Source organism: Vidua chalybeata, chromosome 13 (genome assembly GCF_026979565.1).
Source record: "Vidua chalybeata isolate OUT-0048 chromosome 13, bVidCha1 merged haplotype, whole genome shotgun sequence".
Taxonomy (NCBI): domain Eukaryota; kingdom Metazoa; phylum Chordata; class Aves; order Passeriformes; family Viduidae; genus Vidua; species Vidua chalybeata.
In genome coordinates this window covers 18,256,482-18,283,937 of record NC_071542.1, presented here as the reverse complement: position 1 = coordinate 18,283,937, position 27,456 = coordinate 18,256,482, and the positions used below count along the sequence as shown (strand labels likewise).

General features: G+C 47.9%; 1 protein-coding gene and 2 long non-coding RNA genes across 3 annotated transcripts in view; 1 reads left to right on the top strand and 2 right to left on the bottom strand.

Annotated features, from left to right (window-relative positions):
• IGDCC3 (immunoglobulin superfamily DCC subclass member 3) overlaps window positions 1-26,875 on the top strand; it is a 101,235-nt gene extending 74,360 nt beyond the window's left edge. The window contains exons 7-14 of the mRNA XM_053954750.1: window positions 4,763-4,928; window positions 13,616-13,863; window positions 14,412-14,576; window positions 19,298-19,486; window positions 19,745-19,849; window positions 20,850-20,988; window positions 21,207-21,414; window positions 21,503-26,875. Coding sequence (XP_053810725.1) covers window positions 4,763-4,928; window positions 13,616-13,863; window positions 14,412-14,576; window positions 19,298-19,486; window positions 19,745-19,849; window positions 20,850-20,988; window positions 21,207-21,414; window positions 21,503-21,667 — 1,385 coding nt within the window. The 3' untranslated portion in view covers window positions 21,668-26,875. The remainder of the gene's footprint in view (window positions 1-4,762; window positions 4,929-13,615; window positions 13,864-14,411; window positions 14,577-19,297; window positions 19,487-19,744; window positions 19,850-20,849; window positions 20,989-21,206; window positions 21,415-21,502) is intronic.
• On the bottom strand, window positions 17,072-21,200 carry LOC128794652 (uncharacterized). The gene is made up of 3 exons (XR_008433223.1): window positions 20,829-21,200; window positions 18,063-18,276; window positions 17,072-17,293 (listed from the first exon to the last, which is right to left on the bottom strand). It is a non-coding gene; the product is annotated as an uncharacterized LOC128794652 (long non-coding RNA).
• Window positions 22,151-27,456, bottom strand: part of LOC128794651 (uncharacterized) — a 29,888-nt gene continuing 24,582 nt past the window's right edge. The window contains exons 4-5 of the long non-coding RNA XR_008433222.1: window positions 23,770-23,890; window positions 22,151-22,243 (exon numbers count right to left, since the gene is read on the bottom strand). This is a non-coding gene — a long non-coding RNA (uncharacterized LOC128794651). The remainder of the gene's footprint in view (window positions 22,244-23,769; window positions 23,891-27,456) is intronic.

The window sequence follows — 27,456 nt, the reverse complement described above, 5'->3', positions numbered from 1 at the left end:
TTTCCATTTTCCCTTCAGATCCCAGCGCAGCCATTTGAATATTGCTTTGTGCTGGGCTTCGAATGAAAGTCTCACGGGGGGAGTTGTTGAAGGGCCGAATGCGGCGCCGACTGAAACCGAGGGTGTGCGTGTGTGTGTGAGGCGAGGGAAGAGCAGGCTTCAGTGGCAAGGGAAAAAATATATCAAAGCACTTTCCCTCTACCTCCTGTGCAATCTTTTGTGCTTTATTATGTGTTTGGTGTCATAACAAACTGATGGGCTGTGAATGGCCAGATGGTCACCAGTGTTCTCCACTCCACGCTTCATTTCCTCCTGAAAGCTATGCAGAAAAATGAGATCCCATCTCATAAATGAGGGCCCATCTTAAGGACATGGGTTTGAAGGCTCTGCTGACAATGCCTGCCTTGTTTGCCTTGCTTGCTGTTGGCAGGACTGGGCAGCGCTCCTTGGTCCAGCAGATCCGGCCACCGCTGTGCTTCCTGATGTTTCTCCCATCGTTCTTGCTTGCTGGCATCACAAGCCTTGGCTGGGGCTGGAATTCAGCAGCAGTTGCTGTATTGCAGTATTGCAGTTGCTGTGGTTTAGACTTGGCTCTGTGGTACTTGGTTTGTCCTTGAGTTTAGCCCTGAATTCATTCTGCAAACCAGCTTCAATATGTGCTGTGTGAGTCAGTGTCCCCCATAGAGCAGTTCCCTTCCTGCCCACATTTTCCTTCTCAAGAAAAGCCACCACACAGGGACAAGTGGGCACTCAGATCTTGAGTCTGTCAGGATGTTGGAGTGAGCTGGGGTGTCTGATCCCTGTGGACCATTCTTCCAGGACCACACTTGTGGGTGACATGGGAACATACCCTGCTGCTGTGGAGCACCAGCCTGCACCTTGCTGGGACAAGAATTTCATGAGGGTTGAAAGGCAGGCTCCATGACAGCCCCCTTGAGTGTTCTCTGCCTGTTTTCCAGGGGACATGGGCACAGTTTCCATCTTTGGCCCTTGCAGTCCCATCACTGCTACTTTAAGTTACTCAAGTAAACATCTGAGTATCCTCTAGAGTGAATAGAGAGAAGCCAAGTGAGCAGCAGTTGTCTTAAATCTCCTGTCACCATTTGCTGTGCTTGAGTGACTTCCCCGTTTACCTGACTTCTCCTTTATACCCTTATTGTGGGTGCCAGTAGCCTAATTTATGAGGATTTGTTGTTTCCATGTTATTCTTTCTTCTCTTCACCCCCGCCTCCTTCCCCAACCTTGCCACTCTGTCCACTTGAGAATTAATGACACTTCCTACTGAGATACAAGAGGTACAGATTGGTCTGGCACCAAAGCATTGGCTGTCAGTGCTCCCTTAACCTTAGGATCTTCTCAGTGATCCTTGGGGCCTTCTGTGAGCCATCAGGCGCTGCCATAAGCACCACACCACAACCTCATAGCAAGGACAGCAAAGCTCCCTGATATCTTGGGGGACACACTGCTTGCTGGTCCCTGCTGACATGTCCCAAAAGAGACAGAGCCCACTGGGGTCTCCTGTTAGAAGCTGCTGTTGCAGTGCATCTCCACGCTATCACAGTTTGCTGAGCACAGTAAAAGCTATTGAATCACTTTGTTAACGATTCTGGGGGTGGTATTAAGTGTTATTGCTTTTTGATACCAATGTCATGCCTTTAAATATTCATTAAAACTGCATGATCCCCTCCCTCCCATTAAGTCCTGAATAATCAACGCTCCGGTTTCTTCATACTTCATAAGCCAGGGCTGGATCCTGCCCACTCCTCCTTGCCACGATTGAATCCTCTGCTTTTAACAGTGATCTCCATTAGTATCTTTATTAAGTCTTAATGGAGGACTGAAAAATGCTTCCTATGGCTGCCTGTGATGGCCTTTTGGCATGTAGTGTGGAAGGGGCAGAGGTGTTCAGGCTACTGTGCCTCCATGCAGGGTGGGATGGGCCCTGACAAGATGCTCTGTTAATTATGAGTAATGAGGAGGGTGAAGGGCTGGCAATGGGCAGGGCTTGGCTGAAGACAAGGCTGGCAGTTGGCAAGGTTGGCTTCTGCTCCTTCCCCGCTAACCCAGGCAAACTCTTGGATCCTGTCAAAATTGTTTGGAAGGGCAGGGGAGAGGACCAAGGAGAGGAGATGGTTTTCTGCCCAGGAAAGGAGCCATTTGCTCTGAGGCCACACACCAGCAGTTGCCTGAGGGCAACTTCCTCGGGGCACTGGTTATGAACACAGGTTGGGTGCATCCTGGTCCAGGTAGCAGAGGGACACCCACTCAATCCATGTCCTTTAAACTCCATCTGTTCCCACACCATGTCCTCTGACTCCATGAGTTTGTGTTTTGACCTGGGCCATTTTGGCACTACAACTTCACACTGTTGAGACCTCAACAGGACAGAGCAATGTCTGGGAAAGCCAGGAAGAGCAGGAACAGTGGAAGGGCAATCTATGTCTTGCAGCGAGGGATGCCATGGAACAGGGGACAGCAGAGGTGGGATCCTGCTCCCCAGAGAGTTTAAGCAAATTAAGCAGGGGCTGGGGTTGTGTTTAGCAATGCAGCAAAGAGAAGGGCTGGCAGAGGGGAGCAGGGACCTAAGGAACCCACGGGCCATGGCACCAAGCAGTGTGACTGGCACCGAGCCAGCGGCCGCAGCTGCACGTTCGTTACCCCGAGTCACACGCGACCCCGCTCCAATTACCGCCTCTTGACACGGGCTAATAAGGGAGAATAAGGAGAGCCGGCGGTTCCAGAAGGGTTATGCCGGATGCTTCTTTCCATATTTCAACTTTGTTTCTGCTGGAACAAACGGTGGGTTTGAGATTTGATGAAGCGAGGGGGAGGCAGAGGCAAAGAGCCAAGGGGATCTTTAATGAAGCTGCAACAAGGAGCTGGAAGGTGGCTGTGCCCTTCCTTGGCATCGTGGGTTTGCACCTGCAAGTGCTGCGGGTGCAGCTTGGGAGCCCAGATGAAAGCAGGGAGGTGCACAGCCACTTGCAAAATAATTACTCCTGCAAAACCGCGCCAGCACAAAGCGGAGGGCGGGAGGCTGAGGAAAATCAAGTCTCTAATGCTCTCACTGTACACCACAAAGGGGCCATTCATGGCAGGGATGAGGGGTTTTCCCCCTGTTTATCCTTGCTTCCAACTTTTATTGAACCCATCCTGAATTTTGTTTTAATCTCTAAGTCTAGAGCAAAAACACAGAAAGGAAGTAAAAGGGCGAGAGATTGATTGGCACATGGGGAGGTTTAGCAGGAGGTTCTGGAAGTACGTGTCCATTGGGTTGCTGGGATCAGGTTCATTAGTGGAGCTGAGTGCTGACAGCAGTGGCCTGACAATAAACTCTGCTGGCAGATACCCTGTACCAGTAACATAAGTCAGACCTGCCATGCTCCACTTCCCTCTGATTATTAAAAATGAAGGAGGGTGCTCCTTCAAGGGGGATGGGCTCTGCAATGAATTCCTCTGTCTTCCTGCTTGGAGGACGTAGAATCTGGACTTTTACTCTCACACAAGCACCTGTCCCTGCAGTGGCTGTGTTACAGCAGTAGCCATACTCTTCCCTTATTGGCACACAGCTGAGAAAGACCTTTATCCCCTCAAAATGCTGCAGGAAACCCCAAGGGGTGTTTTGGCCATGCTCAACTCTTGCATCCCCACCTGCAGCCTGGCCACTCCTCAGTATATTTTGCTAGACCAGTTTGCTCTCTTCTCCAATCCCTACACCTCTGCTCGTGGCACAGCCACCAACCCCATGCTTAGAAAATGCCAGTGAGTGGCTCTGAACGTGACTCCCTCAATGATCTTTCCTTTGTCAAAAAAATTTAATGTCAGCCATCCGTTATGTGATGTTAGTCAGTAAATTTATTACGGGCCTGTGCCTCTTATCTGTCTTCATTGTGTCTGCTGCTGGTTCCACCTGATTTTAGGTTTCAGTAGCAACATGCAGTATATTTATCACTTTGCCCTTTGAAGCAGAACTGCTTGAATAATCTCACCTATTTGGCAGTGTCTGTCAGGCCCTGCTTTCTGTAGGCTGATATGCTGGTTTATTCTGATAAATGATTTTAAATCTAATTTGAGCTGCTGGAAGGAAGAGATCGTCTTCCATTTAAAAATGTTACTGCCAAAGGTGAAAACATTTGGTGACAAGGTAAGCAGCAGTTACAGGCATGGTGTAGTCCTCTGCAAGGCTTGGCAGGACTGCAGAAGCCCCGGGCTGAAGATCTGGAATAAAAAAGGTTCCCTAATCTTCTGCTGACAGGAAAAGTTGGCAGGAAATCTGATATTTACTGGGGAGAGAACACCCTGCCAGATTGCTGTATGATATCCATACATTTCTTTCCATTTCAAACAGTTTGCTAATGCCATTCAGGTCCTTTGGACACAGCCAGGATGTTGCTCAAGCTCTGCCATTGAGGAAACAGCGTATCTTTCCAGCTGCAGCACTGGGGTTGCTTTCCATGGGAGACCAGGGAGAGGTGAAGGGTCCTGTTTGCCTGAACCCTGCAGGACTCATCTGCGCTTTCCATCACTTCTGATCTGGCCTTCAGGCACCTCCTGGGAAGCCATGACTGCCAGGGTGGGCAACCAAAAGGCAGCTTTGCATTGTTTACAGACACACCATCCACACCAGAGTTATCTGCTGCCTGTGCTGTGGGTTGGCCAAGTATTCCACGTTCCCGGGCAGACAGGGCTTATTGACGGTGTTTTTTTGTACCAGGATAAGGTGGGATCATCATGACTTTTCTCACCCTCTTTCTCCTCTCAGCCCCTGCAGAGTTTGTGCAGCATCCCCAGTCCATTTCCAGACCTGTGGGGACTACTGCCATCTTCACATGTGTGGCCCAAGGGGAGCCCCCTCCCCAGATCACATGGCTGAGGAACGGGCAGATCCTGGAGACCAGCGACCACATCAAGCTGAAGAATAACAACAGGTAGGTCCTGGTGCACTGGGCTCTGGCACTGCTGTGGAAATGGGAGTGGGAGAGATGTTGGATTTCCTTCTGCATAGCAAAGAGTTGATGGGAAGGTGGCAGTGTTCTGAAGCACTTCTGGGGATTCAACTTGGGCTTTGATAAACTAAAACGCTGCTCAGGAAAAGTTTCTCTTTTGTCCTGATCATCATCTGGGTATGTCTGGACGGGCTAAGTGTTGTACCTGGAGCTGACAGGGACCACATAGACTCCTCAGTGAAGGAACTGTGCTTTAACACCTGAACATTGACCTGCCTGGGTGTGCAAATGCAAATACATTAGAAATAATATTTGTGTGGAGCCTGACTTTCACTAAACTTTAGCCTTTTATCTCACCAGGGAAGAGTGAGTACTCTGAGTACTAAATAACTGCATTTTCCTGGGAGGGGAGGGGATGTTTGTACCAAGGAAATGATGCACTTAGTGTGAAAATTACCAGTCAACAATGTAGTTTCTATGGAAATAGCATGAAAAAATATACTACAAAATAATAGCACCTGTGTTGTAAACCTGATGTATTGGTAGAGGTTTGTACTCTGTGGTGTCATAGAGCTGCTCTCTATATTAACAAATGTGTCTCAGGAAAGCAGCTACCCAGCCTCACTGGAGGGTCTGGACCTTCAGTTTAGACAGTTGGGAAGTGCTGTGCAGACACCATTGCTTGTTCCTCAGGGGACAAGAGTGATTTTATTTTTCTGAGTGTCTGTATAATGTGGCTTTTTGTTTTCTCATTTGAAGGGTTTTAAAGCTTTGTTACGTGAGTGATGGAAGGATGTGTGATACAAGAAGGATAAGGTGTGAGTGGTATCTCAATCAGAGGAGGTTTTCTCCAAACTGGAATTTTTAGAGCTTCAGAAAACTTTGTATGTGCACACACAGATGACACTCAGTTCAGGCATGTGGTCTTCTAGTTCATGGCATGGCTTTCTGAGGCATGTCTGCCCTTTATGGTGTGAACAGAGCAGAAGGGGTAGGAGGGAACTTAGTGCATCCCTTTTTGTTGATGAGGAAGTGAAGTCAAAAGTGATGAAGTCCAAGTGGTCATTAAATCCATGGCAAAACTGACACTGAATCCAGCTCTGTGTCTTGCCCAGATGTTTTCCCTGTGAAATCGTTCCTCTTCACGTGAGGAGAACAGGGGTCAGGTCTTTGGTCATGGTCACGTCTCCTGGCCAGGTCCCTGTGCCTGGAGCTGTGCTACCCATGCCCATGAACTGCAACTTGGTGAACATCTCTGTAACCATTTTCTTATGGGAGTCATTTAATGCAATTTAGCATCAGTCTTTTCCACAGCGAGCTGAACGATCAGATTTCAGCATCTGGCACAGGCTGAGGGAGCTCAGCCCGTTCCTGGGGCTCAGCTGACACGTGGCATCTTCTCAAGCTATAGTAACACGATTGTAAAGCTGAGCCCTCAGGCCGTCGTACTCAGCAGTGTTGAACTTTTGTTGTCTTTCACACTAGTCTTGGTCGACTCCAACCTCCAGCTCCAGGCAAGTGGCCATGCCTGGTGGTTTCCAAAGCTGTCAGTCTGGAAAATGCCCTCACTGGTGCAGCAGGGCTGGGAGCGCCATGGTGTGGAGGAGACACATCAATGGATGATTTTTTACCGGAGCTTTTTCAAGTTTGCCCTTTGTTTTACTCTCATGGGCATGACTAAGTGCTGTAACCCACTTAGTTCCAGGCAGAATCAGTTTGTGGTTATGTCTTGGATTTATCAGTCTATTGAGCTTGGAAAATATTTGTCTGTGTAAAGATGGATCTCGAATATACTAGTAATGAAGCTACTAAACTACACTATGAGCTTTTTAATTAGATTACATGGTTTCCTAGAAAATTCATTTGGATTAAAACTCTGCTTAATATTGTCATAGATGTCTGAATGCCCCCTAAGGGATTTTTAGGAAAAAAAGGGAGTACATCATCCCAAAACATATCATGTGCTAATTGATTGCAAAATGTGTCATTGGGAGCAACTTCATTTTTGTAAACTAACACAGCCAAAAGCAAGGTTATTCTTCTGCAGAAGACGGTGTATTTGAGATATTGCTTTACTCCTGCAAGCTTGAGGCCCTGTGGGCAGCAGCACAAACCCACAGCCAGTGGATCTGTTGCTTCCCAAAGTTGTGAAGGGCTCTTTTGCATCTGCCTCACCCCACACTGTCTCTCATATGCAGTAACTACAAATCCAAGGAGAACAAACCCCACAAGGTGAGGGGACTCCAGAAACCCTTCATTGCTGAGATGCAGCTTCAGGACTGGATTCACTGGAGATTGGATGTGACTGCTGGTACAACATCAGACATTCACTTGCCAGGCTTTCAGCACAGTAAAATCAGCCTCACAGGCTGCATCCAATAAATATCTCATCCCTCGTGGTCCCTCAGATGTGAATTCCCATCACCTGATGTGTTGATGGTTTCTGGGCACATTAGCATTAAAGATCAGCCTTCTGCTGTGCCCTCTCCAGAGGTGGTTGTTATGTTTTGAAAATGCCAGCTGTGTGGGAACAAAATAGCCAATCGATGATTAGCAAAAAATCAAAAGCAGTTCTGGGATAGCAGATAATTGTTAATGAAAAATGCATGAAGGCTCAGGCATAGGGAATTGTGGGCTTTTCCATTAAAAGCTGTGAATAAAAATGACTGAAGGAGCTGACGGTGGGGCTGCCTTGCCATGCAGCCCCTGGGCTGGGGATGCAGCTGACTGCTGTCAAGGTGATGCTGTGCTGAGCCAAGCTCTCCAAGGGAGAAGCTGATGGAGCCTTTTGGCCTTTGGTGGAGCCATTCCTGTGTCCAGCAGTGGCAGAGACTGTCCCTCTATGCTGATCAGAAATGCCCATGTTGCTCCTGGACTGATTCTGATAGATCATGATCCAAATGCCTGAGAGATATAAAGGGAATTTCTAGCAAAATTCCTACCCAGCATCACCAGCCCATCCCAGAAGTGGAGTGCTGCTGCAGAAGGAAGATGTGGTTACTGGCCAAGTTGGGCTTGTGTAAAATTATTTTACACACAGGCTTGTGTAAAATTATGTTTCTATGTTATTACTTCAAAATTTACAAGGAAGCATGAAATAGCCCCCAGATTACCACCATGAAAGGTTTATTGCTTTTCTTCCTTTGACCCAATCATGTTCAGGGGGGTAATTTTCAGCCTGAAAGTGTACCACACTATGGGGTTTATATTGCCGTAATAGCAAGGAACAAAGGCCAACATCTTCAGAGAAAGCAGGCTCTCTAAATATTGATTTTCCAAGAAGATTATATTTACAAATTGTAATTAAGGGACTTCATTTGTTCCACCGGAAAAAAGGCTTTGTTAGAATTTGGGCTCAGGTGGCATTTGCTCTGCTTGGTGACCTTTGTAAATTCCTCCTCACTGGTTTGCACTTGGTTTAGTGCTCTGGAAATGTCTCACTTCCAGGGCCATGAATGTTCAAGACTCATGAGGGGAAATATTCCTTTGTAAATAAACATCAGGCAACTTTGCTCATCTTTCAGTTCTCATGCTGTTAAATCCCAGTGCTGAAACAGAGAGGGGCCTTCAAGCACCAACATCCCAGCACCTGGGACCTGACAGCCCTTCTGGTACCAAACCCAGGGAAACCAGAGCCTGTCATCCACCGTGTGGCTTTTTTCTGTAAACCCTACATTAGCTGGGTGTGGAAAGGTGCAGATGGGTTTGTACATCCCTTCATGGTGCACACTCCCTACAAACACTTCAATTTGTATGGTTTTGGACCACATAAGGGAAGACAGGCAAGCCTGCAGTTCCTTATGCTGTGAGTTTGAAGACGGTTGTGATTGAGGGAAGAGTGCTCTATAGCAAATCATATTTCAGTTCCCAGAAGCATGTCAAATAAGTACATGGAGGATGGGGATGTGAACCCGCTGCTCCTGATTGAAGCATAATTTATGGGTTTGACTTTGGAAGTCATGTGGAAATGGCCTTTGCAAGGAGGATGGCTGCACAAGTGCACAAAGCCCTCTAAGCAGTGGGGAATCAGCGTGATCCCTGCACCAAGCAGGGATCCTGTGCTGGGATCACACAGCCATATCCCACAAAAAGGACCTGCAGCAGCCCTGGATCAGCCAACGGCAACTGGCATCAGCCTCTCCTTCTCATGTGGCTGCAATTATTTTGCTATCAAGTTGCCTGTGTAATTTCTCTGCGTGCTGCTCCACTGAGCTGCTCTTGAAGTGCATCGAGTCAGGAGTTTAAGTGTTTGTTCCAACTGTTGCACACAGCAAAATCCATCAGCAGAGAATGGTCCTTAAACAGGAGGCTTTGAGGCAGGACTGAGCCCATAGTGGTGCAGCCTAAAATTAGTCTCCCTTAAATTAGGCTGGGTCTTTTTCTTCTCCAGTATCTGTGCTGCTTGCTTGGGAAAAGGTTTGGGGGACTTTCCATTTAGCAGCAGAGAGCTCTCCCAGGTGTCTGCATTTGCAGTCCGACCAATACAGGCTCTGCCCTCCCTTCCAGTAGCTTTTCCTGAGATGTTTTGTGCTTCCCCATGGTCCTGAAGATGTAAAGACTTCTCTGCTTACTGGGGTAGGATTGAGTTAAGTCTGTGATTGTACTTTGTGGCTCATAAAAACAGACTGGGTGGGACGAGCAACATCCTTCCAGAAGCTGCTCTTGGGTGAGTCTGAAATCACAAGACAGGGCTGGGATCTTGGCCAGTGAGCTGCAGTACCTGCAAAATAGAAACTAGTCTTTCTGCATAACCCAACCCAATTTCACCTAGGACATTCTGTATGATATTTAATTTCTGGATGTATAAGAATATGCATCTAGAGGGCTGGGAATGATACGCAGTGTCCCTCTGGGTTGCCAAGTGTCACTTTTCAAGCTTTGCACCTTAATTTCATCCTGTTTCAGGCAACCTTCAGAATACAGGGCATTTCTGCAAAGCTGGGGGACAAAGGCTCCTTCCCAGCATGGCATGGGCCACCAACCCAGGAACAGATCATTTCAGTGCAGCACAGCACAACACAGGCCATGACAAACAGAGCCAGAGTAGAGAGGGGGCATCTGAATGTGGCACCGGTGGCTTTCTGTATCTGCTGGCACTCAGAATGCTGTCCCTGCTAGCCACAGCCTGCTCTCTGCATTAATTTCCTCACACACCCTCCTTTGTGCGCCTATGCGCACGGAGGCTGATGCCCTCCCAGATGGGCCCCTCTTCTTTGTGCTCCTGAATCGATGAAGAGGCTTCCTTCAGTTCACAGACTTTTTCAGAGGAGCTTTTGGAAAGCCGATCTCCGGTCACTGGCCTGGACCCCTGACCCGAGCCAGATCAGTCATCCTGATTGCCTATGAACTGGGAAGACAGCTTGGGAATACTGCGGCTTTCGAGCAGCGGAGGCCTCTCGTTTCAGCTCAGCCGGGTGTGAATCTGCAGCAGCTCCTCTCCCCACTTCCATCAATGCCTGTCAGGGCATTGTGTGGAGATGTGATGGAGCCCTCGGCTCGCCGAGCGGCTCTGGTGACCAGCAGAAAGCCTTCTGGCATCTCGCCTCGTCTGACGTGCTCGCGGCGCTGCCAGTCTGGCACTCGCGGGAAAGTTTTCCAGCAGCAGATGTCCCAAAGTGACAGATTTTTTCATGTTGATGGGAAGAAATAAAAGGACACTGCATATTTCAGATGGTTGACACACAGAGACGCTCTGCGCCTTCTCACACGGCAACTACAGATCTTCCTTTTGTTTGAGCTTTCTTAGAAAAAAAAAAGAAAAAGACAAAAAGCAGCAAAACCTAGGACTGAACACTGCCCTGCTGCACTGCATCCTCCATATGCTGGGAGGTGATTCTCATGGAGCTGATGTTTACATGCTGGGTATTCTGTTCACCAGCTTCTCCATGCTCTCATAGCCAAAAATCCAGCTGTTTTAGTGTCCCATAGCCTGCGTATCATTCTAGGTGACATGGGCTCCAGGTAACGGATGGCCAAGGCTCTCATTGCACAGCACATCCAAACACAGCCAAGGAAATCTTAATGAAAATGAACTTTCTGAAGCCTGAAGCAAATTTCCAGCTACGTGCCATGCCAACTTCCCAGAAAATACTGTATTTATTTCTTTTGACTTGACTGTGTGTGACAGAGACTCTGCTCAGCTCCAGGTCCCAGTGTCCAAGTGCCATCCTTCCAGGACCACTGGCATCCTTCACATCATCTGTGTCCTACATGAGGAGCTTTGCTCACCCCCAAATCCTCCCAGGAGAGAGAAATCTTTGGCCACAGAATCACAGCACTGTCATCAGGCTCCTTGCACTGCTTTTCAGCCTAGCTCCACTCTTCCTTCCTCCCTCCACATCTTCCTCTCTCTAAGCAGAGCAAGTAAATGCACCTGGAGGCACTTGGTCCAGATCTGCTTTGTGCTTGGGAAGCTTAAGGCTGCACTTGGCCCATGTGGCAGCCTAGCCTGGCCACTCTGGGCTCCCAGATGCACAGCAGCCACATGGAAATAATCCCTGCATTGATGGGGCAGAAGGAAGTGCTGCTGCTCCTTCCACACATCTGCTTTGTGCAGGGCTGGGAGTGCAGCTCTGGGATGGTGTAATTCTGCCTTCTGCCATCTGTCCTCACAGGAGTCAGCCCTTGTTGACACAGCTGAGCCACACATCGGGTCCTTCCTCCCCGCGCCCTCTCCCAGCTCTGCCTTTCTCCTTCCATTTAATCAGATACGTTGAGCCCGTGGCTATGAGAGGAGCTTAGGGCTGATTCTCGAAAATCACCATATCAGCTGAAGCCATCACATTTGATATTCCATTTACAATGTTTCCAAGGAAACAAAGGCACAAGACATAAATAGATGACTGTTAAACATTTGCTCACTCACCATGGCCCCTGATAATTTGCAAGGCAGAAATAGGAATGTTAAATCAACAGCAATAATAAATTTTAATATATGAAGACCAATATTTTGCTGCAATTAGAAGAAGCATTTGTTCTGACATACAGGCAGACAGTGGCAGGTTATTTATCATTTCCACTTCCAGTGTTCAGTTTTTCATTTACATAAAAGACAGCTTTGATTGTGATTCCCAAAAAGCCTTGAAGTGCCCCCTGCATCAGGGGATTTACTCATGTGCAGTCAAGTTCCAGGTCCACCTAGAATTCACTTCAGGAGAAGAAAGTAATTTGTTGCTCCTTAGAAGCAAGTAGTGGATATGGATTTCGGTAGGTTTGGGTCATTTCTTACAGAAAAGTAAGAAAAAGCTCATGTGAGCTTCTGAAGTTTTCCCAAGGATGTGACAACACCCTCCCAGGACCAAAGGCATTGTAGGCAGATTTTACCATCACCTGAGCTGGGTAAAAAAACATCTCCAGTTCAAATCTGCCTTTCCAGCTCCAGCTCAGAGCTGTACCCAGTGGTGACAGTATCCATGCCATGCCTTGGAAGGGAGATACACTTGGTATTTATTTATTTATTTATTTGTTTGTTTGTTTGTTTATGTATTTAGGAGGCCTTGTGTCTGATGGATTCACATCCTGAATCATGTTGTTCCTCGCTTGGCTTTGACTGGAGCTTTCATTGATGGGTCCCTGTTTGTGAGCAGATGTTATTAAGAAAAGCTGCTTTGCATGTTCAAATGGCAAGACAGAGCTAATGTGATGCACAATTATTTCTGAATCAGTATTCGTTTGTGTTGTTTTAAAGATATTGGGTGGTGCAACTTTTGAGCTGGCCCTGAACTTGCTCCAGTTGTCCACAGCCATTGCTGGAGGGTCGTGCAGTGCAGAAAGGGCCTCCAGTTCATGTGGCCACATGTACAAAGACTCTGACTGTCCCAGTGCAGAGATGGGCACCATGCTCAGGAATTTGCTCATTTGGGAGGCTGGTACATGGCTGGCTTTTCCCCCTGCTTTAGGGGTGTTTTCCAGGGTAGTCAGTGCCTGTCCTTTCTTGGATGGTGAAAACAGCATCTAAACCTGATATGGAAGCTTCCAAGAACAGGCTGGAAGAACTGCTCTGGTTGTTTCCCTGGAAGGCAGCAAGCTTTGATGCACAAGCATCAAAAATAGAGGTTCTGCAGACAAAACCTGTGACTTGCTCATAAGCCTTGGCTTTTGGCTCATGGTGATGGTGCTTCTGAAAGTGCAGAAGCAGGAGCTGAGGCTATAACCCTGCTGGATAAATCAGCTAATCCCAGTGTTACCCTTAGACAGCTCTAATGTGCTATAATGCAATTAGAGCATCACCAGAGGGCTTTCTGGCTGTGTTTGATTGGACTTGGCTTAGCAACCACGTGCAGTGCCTGGATGGGTCTCACTGGTGTGTACTGGAGCTAAGCCAGTTAAAGCCATTTTGGCTGTGTGGATGCACTTGCCACAGAGCTGGCTATGTGGTGTGGCTGGGATCTTCCTGAATCCACACCTTTAGATCCTGCTGGTCCCTGTCCCACTCTGTCCACATCTGGCTATACTTGAACCACAGCATCTGCAGATCGAGACAGATAAACTGCCCAGTCACAGGGAATGACATATACACCTCCTGGACTACTTCTTCCCCAAAAACACCAGCCCATGGCTTCCTGAAAGCTTTCTGTGGAGACAGAAGCTGTGGGATGCCCTGCCATGGGAGCTAGCACAGGGACCATGGCAGTCAGTGTGATGCTTGTCCCTCTCATGTCCCCACACAGCACTCTCTCCATCTATGGGATCAACCAGGCGGATGAAGCCATCTACCAGTGCCTGGCCGAGAACAGTGCGGGCTCCACGCAGGCCAGCGCCCGCCTCACCGTGCTGTGGGCTGATGGGCTGCCCAGCCCTCCTCAGGGCGTGAGGGCAGAGACTGTCTCTGCAACCACCATCCAGGTGTCCTGGGAAAAACCCCTGCAGAACACCAAGGAGATCATTGGCTATGTGCTACACATCCGGAAAGCTGCAGGTACAGTGCTACACCCAGAGCACCTCAGCCTCCCCATAATTCAGCAACACAGCCCATTAGGTAAAACCAGGTCTGCACTGTAGTGGTCCATGCTGCCATCAGTGTTTTCTGTAACCTTCCAGTTTCTGAAGGGCAGAGATGAGGCTGTAAATACACTGTAAATACCTGCAAATACTAAATATACCATTGTAATTATCAAAAGGGTGGGGAGGATGAAGCTGCATAGTCAAATCTTGCTGCCCATGTAGCTCTCTGGCAAAGCATACAGAGATTGCAGAATCAGAGAATTGTAGAATGGTCTGGGTTGGAAGGGACCTTATCCAGTTCCAACCCCTGCCACAGGCAGGAACATCTTCCACTAGATCAGGTTGCTTAAAGCCATGTCCCAATATTACCAATTTCAATGGCCTTGAAATGTAACCAGAAATGTGTGTGAGCAAGTACATGTCCACCCCAGGGACCAAAATTACTGCTTGCAACATCTATTTATTCTCTTTACCTCTTACAAAGCCTAACACCACTCATTTCTCTCTCCCTTTGCATTTCAGATCCTGTAGAGATGGAGTACCAGGAGGCTGTTAGCAAGAGCACCTTCCAGCAGCTAGTGACTGATCTGGAGCCCTCGACCAGCTACAGCTTTTATATAAAGGCTTACACCTCCCGGGGTGCCAGCAAAGCCTCAGAAGTCACGGTGGTGAGCACGCTGGGGGAAGGTAAGGAATGCTTTGCGCAGGGACCCTCAGATGCTGATGCCCGCTGTGTGTAGCAGCAGCGCCGCTCACCCCGACACCGCCCCGCAGCGCTGTGGCACTGTAGCCTGTGGTGTTGCTGCTCCTTGTTCCTGCTGCTCCTCGTACTCTGGGATATTGTGTAAAACTCACTTGTATCCTTGCAGGGGGGTTCACTGATTAAACACAGCATCGTCTCTCCCAGCTGATGTTGTAGCAGGGGGTGAGTGCAAACGTGTCTGGCCTTGTGCATTGCAGCTGCTCTGGGCTGTTCCTAAACTCCTTGCTAAATGCAGACTTCCTGCTCAAGCAGCATCTCATCATCTTCCAGCAGCTCTGGTACTCACAGCTCTTACTTGATAAGTTCCACACTTTGAAAGATTTTATTATTTTCTGCTCTATCCAGGGCAAATCACACTAGAGCTGAGCTGTCCTGACCTACAAATCCATGCCCTGGAGCAGCTTTCTGTTTCAGTGGGAAGTTAGGGTGATCTCTAAGGCTTTTTTTCTTGATTTGGCCACCAGTTAGCTTCCTCAGAAAGACAGTGGGTGTTTTAATATAGGACCCTTGCACACAGGTACCAGGTAGAAACCACAGCCCCAGTGTGATATGTCAGTCAGAACTGGAAGAATGTTTTCCTACAGACTCATCTATTTCTGAATCCTGGCTTGTCTCAGGTACGGAGACTAATTTCCTAGGAATCATTCTTATGAACATTCAGTAATTATGAATTTCCAGCAGAGAGGGCCTTGGGTGTGAGGATGTTATTTAGGCTCAAATGGAACTGTGTTGACTTCCAGGTGGGGGATCCCATTTTCATTCTGTTCTCAGCCCTTGCAGATATTTATTACAGAATTTAAGCAAAAACACCAGTAAATCCTTGCCTGCTGGGTTGTTGCTCTGCAAGTTTATTTTCCTTGGTACTCTGCAGGGAATCAGTCACCCTTGGAGTTTGTTTTTCCTCACAATTTAGAGGCAGAAGGATGGGCTAAGGGGAAGCTTGAAACTTCTTGACCTGATGCCCCAAGTTCAGCCCCAGGAGCCAAAAGCCAGCCATTCTCTACAGAACTTGGTGACTGTACAGAAGTCCAGGTCAAGTGAGAGAGGGCTTTTTGTCATTATTACCTTCAATCATGACAGGAATAGTTAGGTATCTGGTAATGGGATCATAAATTTCCTGGCTCTCTGAAGTTTTAAGGTATGTCTGTCATGCTGTTCTTTTAAAAAGTCCTGTGTAACAAAGCTTTAGGAATTAGCTCCCTGTTCTGGATGGACAAGCTGGCTTGGTTCAGATCACTCAACCCCAGCCTGTGTTTGCCTTGTAGGAAGGTAAAAAGATTTAAAAGCACCAGTTCTGGCTTCATTTGTTCACTTTGCTTCACTCGGGTGCCTGTTGCCTTCTGCTCCCAGAGGAGAGAGCAGCTCAGAGAGCCAGGGCCCAGTGGCTTTTGTCACCAAATTCAGGTTTCACACAGATTTGTCTCTTCTCATGGCCAGGCCACTTCACCCTGTGCTCTCCCAATATGCACAGGAGAGCTGAGTCCCCACTGAGTTTGGGGAGCCCCTGGATCTCTGCTAACAGCTTCAGAAAAGGATGCATTTTCCAAGATGCCATATCTGGCAGCCAGGGACAGCTCGGTGGAGCCAGGGCAGCAGAGATGCTGCCAGCTGGAGACAGGTCTGAGTGACCATGTTATGCTGGTATTGTTTGGAGCAGGAATATGAAATACTCTACAGAAAACAGAGGAGCAGGGTTACTTTTGGCTTGGGGCCATCAGCTTCTCAGGGCTGGCAGTATGCTGAGAGGGCGCTTGGCTGAAGCCTCTGATGCTTTCTAGAGACACGGTGCTCCTTCCTTTGTGCCAGTGCTGATTTTGGATGGAGAGTAGAAGGGAAGATGCTGTAGAGAAGGGACTCGAATTAACCTTGTCCTCCTCCATAAACCTCACGCTCTGGGAAGGCCTTTCTGCCTCCTCCCTGTTGTCCTCCTTTATGCTGTTTCACAAATGCCATGGTATTTTAAATCTCAAACGCTCTCTGCTTCATTAAGCAGCACACACTCCTTGTTCTTGTCTTTTAATGCTTTTTAGGGTTTTCTCCAGGACTTTTTGACATTTCTCTAGGATGAAGACTGTTCCTTTAGTCATCTTCGGCTAAAGACGCCTTCAAGAAGAAAGTTGAAATGACCTGGGGAAAATTCCAAACAGCACGGAAGAGGAAAACAAGTATCCCAGCCCTTAGCATGAGGGAGATGCCTCACTTATATTAGCTCCATATTATGTCTAATATATACTTCTGTGAAGCACCTATCTGCTGGTGTGTGTACATATATTTACACACAGACAGATATATTCCATTGTATACACTTATTTGTGTAATCACATTATAAACAGCACGTGCATTCTGCGAGTGCATATACCTATAATCAGTATTATACATATATATATATATATACTCAAAGTTTGAATAAATACATTATAATCCATATTTTGAAGGAGAGATATTCTTGTGGTTTTTATTAAATGTAAGGCTCTGCAACCATAAAATAAAGCCAACTCTTCACAAATCAGGATGGCCCACATCAGTGTTTCTTTGTCCATGGGATAATGTGATAATTTCCCTTTCTGTGGTGTTTTCACCCGTGGCTGGAAAAGTGATGCTTTAAGCAAGGGTCCAACTTCTCAGAGTGGGGATTTTTGCCCTGGAGGGAATTGGGAGAATAAGAAAAAAGGAGTATTTAATTGGATTGCAAAAATACGCAGCCTTGGGAAGAATGGCACATTCTGATATAAATAGAATTTACTCTGTGTTTTGCACCCAGGAATTGTTAAGTTCAGCCTTCCCAGCAATGAAATGCACATCAGAATAAATCCTATCAAGAAGGATTACTTCAGCCCATTTTTTTCCCCATTGGCAGCACTGAAGCAGGATGAGATCTCATTTATGTCAGAACACTGGTTCTTTCCTCCTGAATCCACGTGGAGATACGTGGCAGTCAGCAGGGACTTGGTCATCTCCATGGGCTTATTCAGAGGACATAAAGCAAAGCCCCTGCAGCCTGAGGGAGAGCAACACTTTGGGAAGAGACAGGATTGCCCAGACCCTCCTGCTCAACTGGAGAGGCATCCATCCTTCCTCTAAAATCTCCTCATGGGAAAGGTTGAGCTCTCAGTACCTGGGAAAAGGCAAATGGTTGTGCTGTGCAGTTTTACTGTTAAATTGAGGAAATGCCCTTTTTAGCTCTCATCAGTCTTAGACTGACATGGCCACGTTTCATCTGCTTTTCCCCATCGCTCACTAATGGTTGTGCTGAACTCTCTGCCAAAGGCCAGGTTTGCACTGCTCATCCTTAGAGACCCTTTGAGGAGAAACAAGCCAGAAAGCAGCTTTGGTCCAGTGCAAGCCCAGCAAGCCTTGTATGTGGGAACTGCTGAGCTTGTAATCATGTGGGATTGGAAAAACAGCTCTACCTCAAAGCCTGGAAGCTGCTGGGGAAGTAGAGCTGTTCTGCTGGATGATTTTGCTGTGGGGTGAGCTGAGCTTGGTGCCTGGTGCCCAAAATCTTTTCTCCTTCCTGGTGCCAGTACTGGAGCAGAGCCCTGGGCAGGGCAGAGACTGCAGCACTTCATGCTTTGCACCTTCTGGATGGTGCCAAAGGTTGGGGAACTGATGGGAGAGTTAAGCCTGGAGGTGTTTTGTGGAAATGAGAAAAAAATCATCAGTGAAATGTCCTGCTGAGACACATCTGGTAATGGTGTGATCAGTGTAGGAGAAAGGGAGGGAGGAGGAAACATGGACTGTGTGCCCCAGTGCTGCCCAGGGCATGAGGCTGGGCTTGGGGCACAGCCAGCTTTGGAAAACCCAGATATCACAAGAAAATTTGCTTTAATTTGCAGATCTTTGCTTCTCAAGCAAGACCGATGGGGCAGGATGGGCCAGGCAGCTTTTTAGGGATCTGGGGAGGGAATGGTCTGACCCACTCTGCAGCACACCCCAAGAATAAGGGCAGGGCTTTGGGGCATTGACTGGAGCATGTTCCTGGTGGACTTTGAATCAGTTGCAGGGACATCTTCCCAGCTAATCCCCTGTGTGCCCCTCAAGGCAGGTAAGTGCCTGCCTCCCAAAACAAGCCAGCCCCAGCTGTGCAGGGATCTCAGGCTGCTCAGCTGTTTGGTGCTGTTGATGAAGCTGCTCTGGTTCTCCCCTGAGTCCCCAGCACAGTCACAAATCTCCCTCCTCAAGCTGATGGGGAGATCAAGCCCTCTGCAAGCCAGTGCAGGTACCTAGCACACTTTTAAGATGGATGTCTCCAGCTCCATCCCTTCTGGTTTCCTCCTCCCAGGGGGATTAATCACTCTGAAAGGTCTGTGCCTCACGGTGAGGGCAAAAAATTGGAATTTGAGAATGTATTGCCAAAGTTGCTGCATTCCTGCCCTGACCCAGCCAGACTGAGCATGATATTGCAGCCAAAGTGTAAAAGTAGTTTCTGCTTGCTGATCTGAGCAGAGGGAACCCTTGCAAACTCCTGCAACGCCCTGAAGAAGTTCAAAGCTGTTAAACCAGATTCTGGTCTGCTCAGATTTTTCTCAGTCTCAGCTGACACATTCTTTGGTGCAGTGACTGTAGGGAAAGGCTGCTGGGGAATTTCTCATCACAAAGACTGAAAAAGCACATGCAACCCACTGTCTTTCTCTCTCTGTTTCAGTCCCAGCCATGCCATCCCTCTTTATTAAAGTCATTAACAGCACCACCGTGCAGGCAACGTGGGAACCCTCCATCAAACTGGGCCAGCATGAAGGCTTCAAGCTGTATTACCGCAAAGTCCACCTCTCCCAGTACACAGGTCCGGTGCTCCTGGCCAGCAACATCACAGCCTACAACATTACCCACCTGGGTGAGTATGGTGACACCTTGATCCATGGCCCCTCTGCCCACCCTATTGTGATTAGCAGGAGAGAGCTGAAATGTGTATCCCAATCCCTAAATGCTGCAGCTGTCCCCCAGGTTTTGTGGGTGCATTCCCAGCAACAGGTACTTGTTTGCAACATCTTATGTGTATTTGGTAAGGTGTTCTTTTCCCAAATAAGCATCACTGGGGGAGATAGGGCTCATAGTTACACCTGAACTGTCCCTCTTGTGTCCCCCTGGGCAGACGCGTCGGTGGTGTATGAAGTCAAACTCCTCGCCTACAACCAGCACGGGGACGGAAACTCCACTGTTCGCTTCGTGTCCCTGAGGGAAACTGTGGAGAGGACAGGTGAGATGGGACCATGGTCTCAGTGCTGGTTTGGGAAACAGCTCTGCAGGAAGGTAGAGAGACCAAACACATCCTGTGTGCCCCCTGTGGCATTACCCTCATCTCACCTTCAGCCACTCATTTATTTTTAGCATCACAAATAATGCTGAGGCAAAACTCTGCAGGGCTAAGAGCACCTGGATGGCTTTTTTACAATGGGGAGAAGACAAACCAAATGTTTTGCACATGCCAGGTTTGTCCTCTAAGCTTGAGACAGGTGAAGCTATGAACATGAACAACCCCCCCATGCATAAGGTACCAGCTGCCATCCTCAGGTGAGATATGGTGTACTGAGCATCTCTGCTCTCCTGGAGCTCTCCTGGATATTTTGGCCTTCACTGGTCAAGAGAGGACACGTGGCTTTGGAAAGGGAAATGGCTGCAGAGCGTGAGCCCTGTATTACATGGCAGCAAAGGAGAAACCTCTAGAGGGAATCCTTTAACTTATCACACGTTTCATATTCATCTATGTGTAAAAAACATCCTGCTGCTCTTGGAAGCCTTTTAAGCCTCCAGTGGGAATATCTTCAAGAGATACTTATTACTCTTCTGTCTGTGATGGAGTAAATACTAATCTCATTGGCATCTGTCTACTCCATCAGGTTTCAGCCTGCTCTGGTGTGGTGGCTGCCTCTTACCTCCCAGTGTAGCATGAAGTATTGCAAAAATTAACATCAGAGTGGATTTTTTTCATTAATTGTGTCTAATGACAGTAACCAGGTAATGGGGCTGGCTCACTACAGATATTCCAGTCCTGTGCTTGCTGTGTCTCCCTTCCTGGGGTGCTGGGAGCAAGGGAGGTGCATAGGCCGGTAACAAACCCCTGCTTCCCACTTGGTTCTCCTCTTCCCATACACAGCTCCCAGCACTGCCCAAGGCTCTGACTTTGGCTCTGGGCTCCCCAAAAGCCAGAGGAGCAATAGAAGAGTAGCACCACTCACCTATCCACCTTTTCCTGGCAGTGCTGAATCCTCCCTGTGACTGCATGAAGGACGAGCAGAACAATAAAACCTCCACGACCGGCATCATCATCGGGATCCACATCGGCGTCACATGCATCATATTCTGCATCCTCTTCCTTATGTTTGGGTACCGTGGAAGGTAGGGATGCTCTTGCCACTGCTCACAAGGGGTGGTAGTCCCTGGTACTGTGGGTGTGCCCACCTGAGTCTCACATCCCCAGTGCAATGTTGGACTTTATAGGATGGATTGAAGAATGAAGGAATGTAGCACAGGGACAAGGCAGATGCCAGCCTGGGGGAAGGAACAGAGGATGAACCACCTCTCTCACTCTCAGGCTCCATCTCTTTATTTTTCAGGCTGCTGATGTGCAAAAACGTGCAGGAGCAGCTATCAACCCCTCAGATTCCCCGGAGCCAGCGGAGTGCCACGGGCCTTGTCCTGAACGGGGCCACTCGTAGAGACAGGGACGACCGGGACTTGAATGGAAAGCAGCTGGATATGAACGAGCTGGAGAGGTTATTCCCAGCATCCCCATCCCAGGAGCAGCAGGCGAAGGGAATAATGGTAAGTCCAGCAGCATGGGAGCACACCTGGCTGTGCATCAGAGAGCTGTCACTGTCACTGCATTGTCCCCTTCTCTCTCTCTCTCCAGTCGGCTCACAGCATGTCAGCCTCCCATGACGAAACCCAGATCTCCACACTCCCTCTGGATGAGTTCAGCATCACTGAGGAGCAGCCAGGCCCCCTCCCAAAAACCTCCCATGACAGCAGTCCTGCTGCTCTGGGCCCCAACCACGGTCCTGCCAATGAAGGATAAAACTGCCAAGACTCGAAGCCTCTTGTAGGAGTTACCAGAAACCAAACCCGCGGCTGGTGATGTCTTTACGAGTTGTCAATCTCAGGTCAATTGAAGATTTCTATGGTCTGATTGTTATTTTTTTGTTTTGCTTTATTTTTATATATATATATAAATATATATATATATATATATATGTATACAGCCTTTTGGAAACTCTGTGAAGTTTATCTTTCTGACCTCTCTTGAGCCTCTCAAATGTGTTTCTTCCAATGATGGCTCTCTGGAGACTGGTCACGATGGATTTTCCCCACAGCTGCTACGTAACAGACTCCTTGGCAGAGTTTGGCCAACTCTCCAGTCTCTGACAGACTGGGGATACAGTGGAGCCCCCATCTCTTGGCATCCCAGACTTTTTCCTGATCAGCAGCTTTAGGACTACTTTTTGGATCTATTTTTATTTCCAGAAGACTGGATTTGGAAAAATCCTTCTAACTTGACTCCAAAAATTGAGGCCTAGGAAGGCTGTCTCTCCGTGGATTTGACGATTTTGTACACTTTTGCTATTTCTCAGGATACTTTTTTTGCTGATTGACTCTAAATAATATGAAAAAAAAAATGGAAAAAAAAAAAAAAAAGAGTGTGTGTGTCAAAGGATGCCTGAGGGCTACTGAAAGACTTGGACAGACAACCCGAGTGAACTCAGAACCTACCTCAACCGGAATGAATGTCTTCTGGGAAGCAGAAATACCTGCGTCTTCCTTCGTGTTCAAACAAACAAGTAGCGTAGCACTTGGTCAGTACAAGCATGGTCCTACCTCAACAGTCACGCTCTGTACCCGCCACCTTGGTGGCTTCCTTGTTGTCGTTCCCATCTAAAGCACTTCCAAACCTTTGAAAGCAATGTTCTACCTCAAGCGTGAGAGAAACTCTTGTATGTGTGCGTGTGTGGGTGTGTGTGTGTGTATCCTCCCCTCTCCCTCAATTCCTGCCTCTCCCACCCAGCCCCACATGAAGCACGATGCTTCACTGGTGTTATGAGCTTTACTTTTGGGGGCTCCAGTGTGATTCTGTGTGGCGGAGATTCGTGTTGTGGTTTTTTACTTTAAAGATTGTTGGGGTGGTCACAGACAAGCAGCGTGATGCCCTGTGGCTCCCTGGCACCACTGCCTTTCCAGGGCTGATTTGGGCACTGGTCCATCTTGGGTTTGAAGGGATGGGGTGCTCAGATTCCAGTGCTGGGGCTAGAGCACCCTTCTGCCCCATCAGTGTGCTGCTCCCCAAGGCTGATTCCCACCAGGATGATCTATGGCGTGTGCCAGCATAAGCAGCACAACACACCCTTGGGAGGTGAGAACCTGGATATCACTGTCTTGTCCCAAAGCCCACCCTGCTATCAGGAGCACCCATGGGGAAACCCAAATAGAGCACTTCCAGAATCCCTTGAGACGCTACTGAGCTGCCCCCAGCTCCTCCAGCACCTTTCCAGCCACAGGAGAATGTCCAAAGGATGAATGGAGCCAACATGGGCTCAGTTCCTTGGGACGGACAAGGCAAGGAGGTTGCTGGGGGCTGCCAAAGCTGCCCCTTCCCCATGCCCACAGTGGGCAGAGGAGCTCCTGACACCAAAGAGAGGGTTTGTCCCCTCCAGAGATCAACCACCAACCTGACACTGTGGAGGTTGGGTTGTCCTGGCTGTGGTGCAGCCTTGTGAGTCAGTGTGTGACCAGCATCATCCATGGGTGAGATGGGGGCACACACAGGGGACAGGGACACCAGGTGCCAGCTGGTGCCAGAGGGCAGCCCTTTCCCTGCTGTGTGAGGTGGTTAAATCCAGGCAAATGTGTTTGATCTCTTTGTGTAGGTGGTGGTAAATGAAATGTTGCTGTATTTGCAAGGACAGTGAACGGAATCAGGAAAGGAAATTAGTTTAAGTTTTAAAAAAGTATGAATTGTATTTTTTTAAATGGTACCAGTGGAAGAGTCCCTTGTGTCAAAAACACCCCCGTCACCTGCCCAGCTGGCAATGGGATGCAACCAATGACTGTGTAAATAGTACAATATACAGGAGGCTGAGCAAGTGCCTCTTCCCTGAGCTGAGTCCTGGTGCTGGGCAGGGTTACCTGCAAGCAGGACTCTGTCCTCATCCAGCTTGGCCCAAGCAGATGTAATGGCACCAACCTCAAGAGCAAGGAGCTGTTCAGGCTCGGTGTTCCTAGCCCTCTTCTACTAAAATTCGTCCTCCTGTAGACATCATGCAGAATAGAAAAGATGCAAAGTGTTAAATTTTGGCATTAACCCCCCCAAAAAGCCTTTCCCCACCCCACCAAAGAGGCTAAATGGGCTGTCCGATGATCCCTGCTCACACCTGTGATGCTGGACCCGGAGACAGCCGTGGGGGACAGTGCTGTGTGAGACCAAGAGCACAGCCCACCCCATCGCAGGAGCCAGAGGATGCCAGGGTTAGGGCAAGGCAGGTGGGAGGAGAAGACACCAAACAGCTCAAGTTATGACCTCATATCAAAGACAACCCGATCCTCTCCTGCCATCCCACTCCCACTCCAGCCCAGTTTTTCTTTTTATTGTTTTTTTTGTGTGTGTAACGCCGCCGTTCACATTGAATAAGTACCGTTGCCAAAGTGAACACAGAACCTAGAGTAGTGTTCAGCTCAGGCTTCCTGGAGCTGTGAACATGCTATTAATTTAATATCATATTATTGTGATATTGTAATAGTAACAAGTATTTGTCACTACTTCCTTTTATTAAAGGGAAATTCTGTGCCATTTGACTAGTTGGAATACAATAGTATGTCAAGAATAGAGTTTTTTCTTTTGTTGTTTTTTAATTATGCAGAAACATGGTGGCTTAAACCAATGCAGATTCTGTGTTGGTTTGAGATGGTTGAAGATGGATGTAAATCTTTAAAGACTATTTTTTAGATGTTTAGCTTTTCCTCTTTTTTGGGGTTTCTTTTCTGCTCTTGTCAATTCGTACCGTTGGGACCAAATACAGTTGTGGCAGCTCAGTTCCTGAAGGGATGAGGCTGAAGTCTGGTGATGAGGATCCATGGTCTTCCCTAAATTATCCAAGTCCACCAAACTGGGCAAAAAACCCCACTCAAAATTAAATATTGGCTTTTTGCCAAGCTGAAAAAGCGACACGTAACAGCCCCACTTGCTGTACTGCAGTGCTTGAACAGGGCTGGAGGCAAAGCTGTCCTAGTCCAAAACTTGGGAAAACATCACCTAGCATATGTCTGGCCCTTAATCTGTGAAATGAGAAGGAAAAAGGAATTTGAAGAAGAGCTTGTGTTTGGTTTCAGCATGGGGGACAGTCTGTCCTTCGTTCATCCAATCTGCTGCCCTGGTTTTGAAGGAAACGGATGGAATTTTATTCTGTGTTTGGGGCACAGTTGTACTCAAGTAGACAAGTTGTACTCGGGTAGACACGTTGTATTTGGGTGGATATGGGAAAGCAGGTCCCCGTGTGTTGCAGATAGGCTGTGCCACAGAAAAGGGGTCGAGGCATCATTTGATGTCCCCAGACCGGAGGCTGAGGCAGCCAGACAGTCCCAGGGTGGTTCCCAGCACCTTTCACCATCAGCACCCACCTGCCATCCAAGGGCAGCACTCTCTTCACCACTCCTTTACACACCACAACATTTAAGGAACAGCTTGCCAGGTTTCTTATTCCTTTTTTTTCCCCCCTACTTTTCCCTGATGGGAAGAATCAGTTCTACCCAGAGGTAAAACCACTGGATGATGGGCAGGTGTTGGATCCGGCGCAAACTGCTGGAAACTGCCTGTGTTTGGCGTAGGAATCTCATCCTTATAGTATTTTTCAAATAATTACACTAATTCAACCCGTTGCCTTTTTCTCAGCTGATCCCAAAAACCCTCTTATTTTCTGGCTGTGGTGAGATGAAATTATAGGAAAGAATAAATATCCAAAAGTTGATTTTTTTTTTTTTTTTAATTTTTGGTAATCCATAATGGGCACAACCTACTCTTGGAGATCTCAAGTTAACCAGAGATGGCTGCTTCCTCAGGGATAGTATCCACATTGTCTTTAGTTGAACAGGGAATAGTTTTTTGCTGTGACAGGGTATTTTCACACTGTTGAATTCAGGTATTTATTTGTCTACCATTATCTTTCTTCTTCCTTGTTTTGTAAAGGGGCTGATATATTTAAGTGCTGGACCAGTTTGGGAATTTTAAAGCTTCCACCCAAAATGATACCATGGGACTGTAGGTTTTAAGTTGGCAATAAAAAATGAGAGAAGCTATGAAATGTTGTTGCCTCTGGATAGTGAAGGGAAGAGTTTTGCTGCCTGTGGGGGTGTTCCCCTGGGATAACCATCCCATGGCACTTCAGGGGGATCAGTGCAGTGTCTGAGCCCTCTCTGACAGCACTTAAGTCTGGGAAAATTGGTTAAAAAAAAGGAAATTAAAAGCTTATGAAAACAAAGGGGGGGGGAGCTCCTCACTTCATCTGTGCAAACAATGTGTGGAAATCTATCCGTCCCCGTGCGCGCCGGAGCAGGCAGGTTACAGATCCCATCGAGCAACTCGATGCCAGCTCATTTAGTTCCCTCACCTGCCAAATTAAAAAAAGGGAAAGGGAAAGGAAAGTGCCTGGGCTGGAGCTGCGGGCAGGGAGATGAGGACAAGTGAAGCACCAGCAGCCCCAGCCGAAAGCGCTGCTGGCACAGGGCCATGGCACTGAAACCCCCTGGAACACTGGGAATCAGGGAAATGGCTCCAGGTTTAGTCCAAGGGCAGAGCCTGGGCTTCAGCATCGTGTGGGAAGAAGGAACGGGGCCAGTGCGAAACCTGGCGAGTCGGGGACAAGCCTGATTTCACGGGGCTTTGGATCAGGGTCTGACTTAAAAAGCAAAGAGGGATTTGTACTTTGATCCTATTTCCATCATTTAAACTTGCAATATCTTTACATTTGTAAGAAAGTCATAATAAAACCAATGCTAAACCTTTGTCCCAGTCCTTTTTGGGAATCAACTGTTAGGAGTAATACTAAAAACCCAAATTGCAAAGCACTTTTCTACTGTTTATTTTCTACCTTTCTTACTTTGAACTGTCTTGATATTGAAATCCCACTGATCCCACGATTGTTAGCTCTGTATTAAAAAATAATAATAAAATAAAACCCAGGTTTTTTGTAGTTTGCTCTGTTTAGATTTTAGCCTGTGGCTACTTGTACAAGAAAAATAAAACTAGAATAAATGAGCCTGTCTGGAGCTTTTCTTTTCACATGCAGGGCTGTGGTGTGGGGATTGTTCAGGGCAACTTGGGGCATCACCACTTCAAGTGGATGGCAATGAATCTGGCTCCTCTCAAAGAGCAGCTTCCAAAATTCAGCATTTAAGAACTGAAGGGTTTTTATTTTGATGCTTTCCTCATAAACTCCGGCGAAGCCATCAGCAGAGTCCTGCTAGAGCACGGGGGCTCTTTGGGAGCTGGGTGAGATGAGACCTCCAGGATCACAGTGTGACACCTGTGCTTGGAAGTGCAAATCAATTTCCAATTAATCTTGGCTCTTGCTCAGCTATTGCTGCAGCTGCTTTTCCCGCTGCCTGCAGCGCTAACAGGGCAGCACCTGTGAGGGTGGAGAGGCCCTGGCACAATTGCCCAGAGAAGCTGTGGCTGCCCCATCCCTGAAGTATCCAAGGTTGGGTTGGATGGGGCTTGGAGCACCCTGGAATAGTGGAAGGTGTCCCTGTCCATGGCAGGGGGTGGGAACAGAATGATTGTTAAGGCCCCTTCCAATCCAAACCATTCTGAGATTCTAAGAT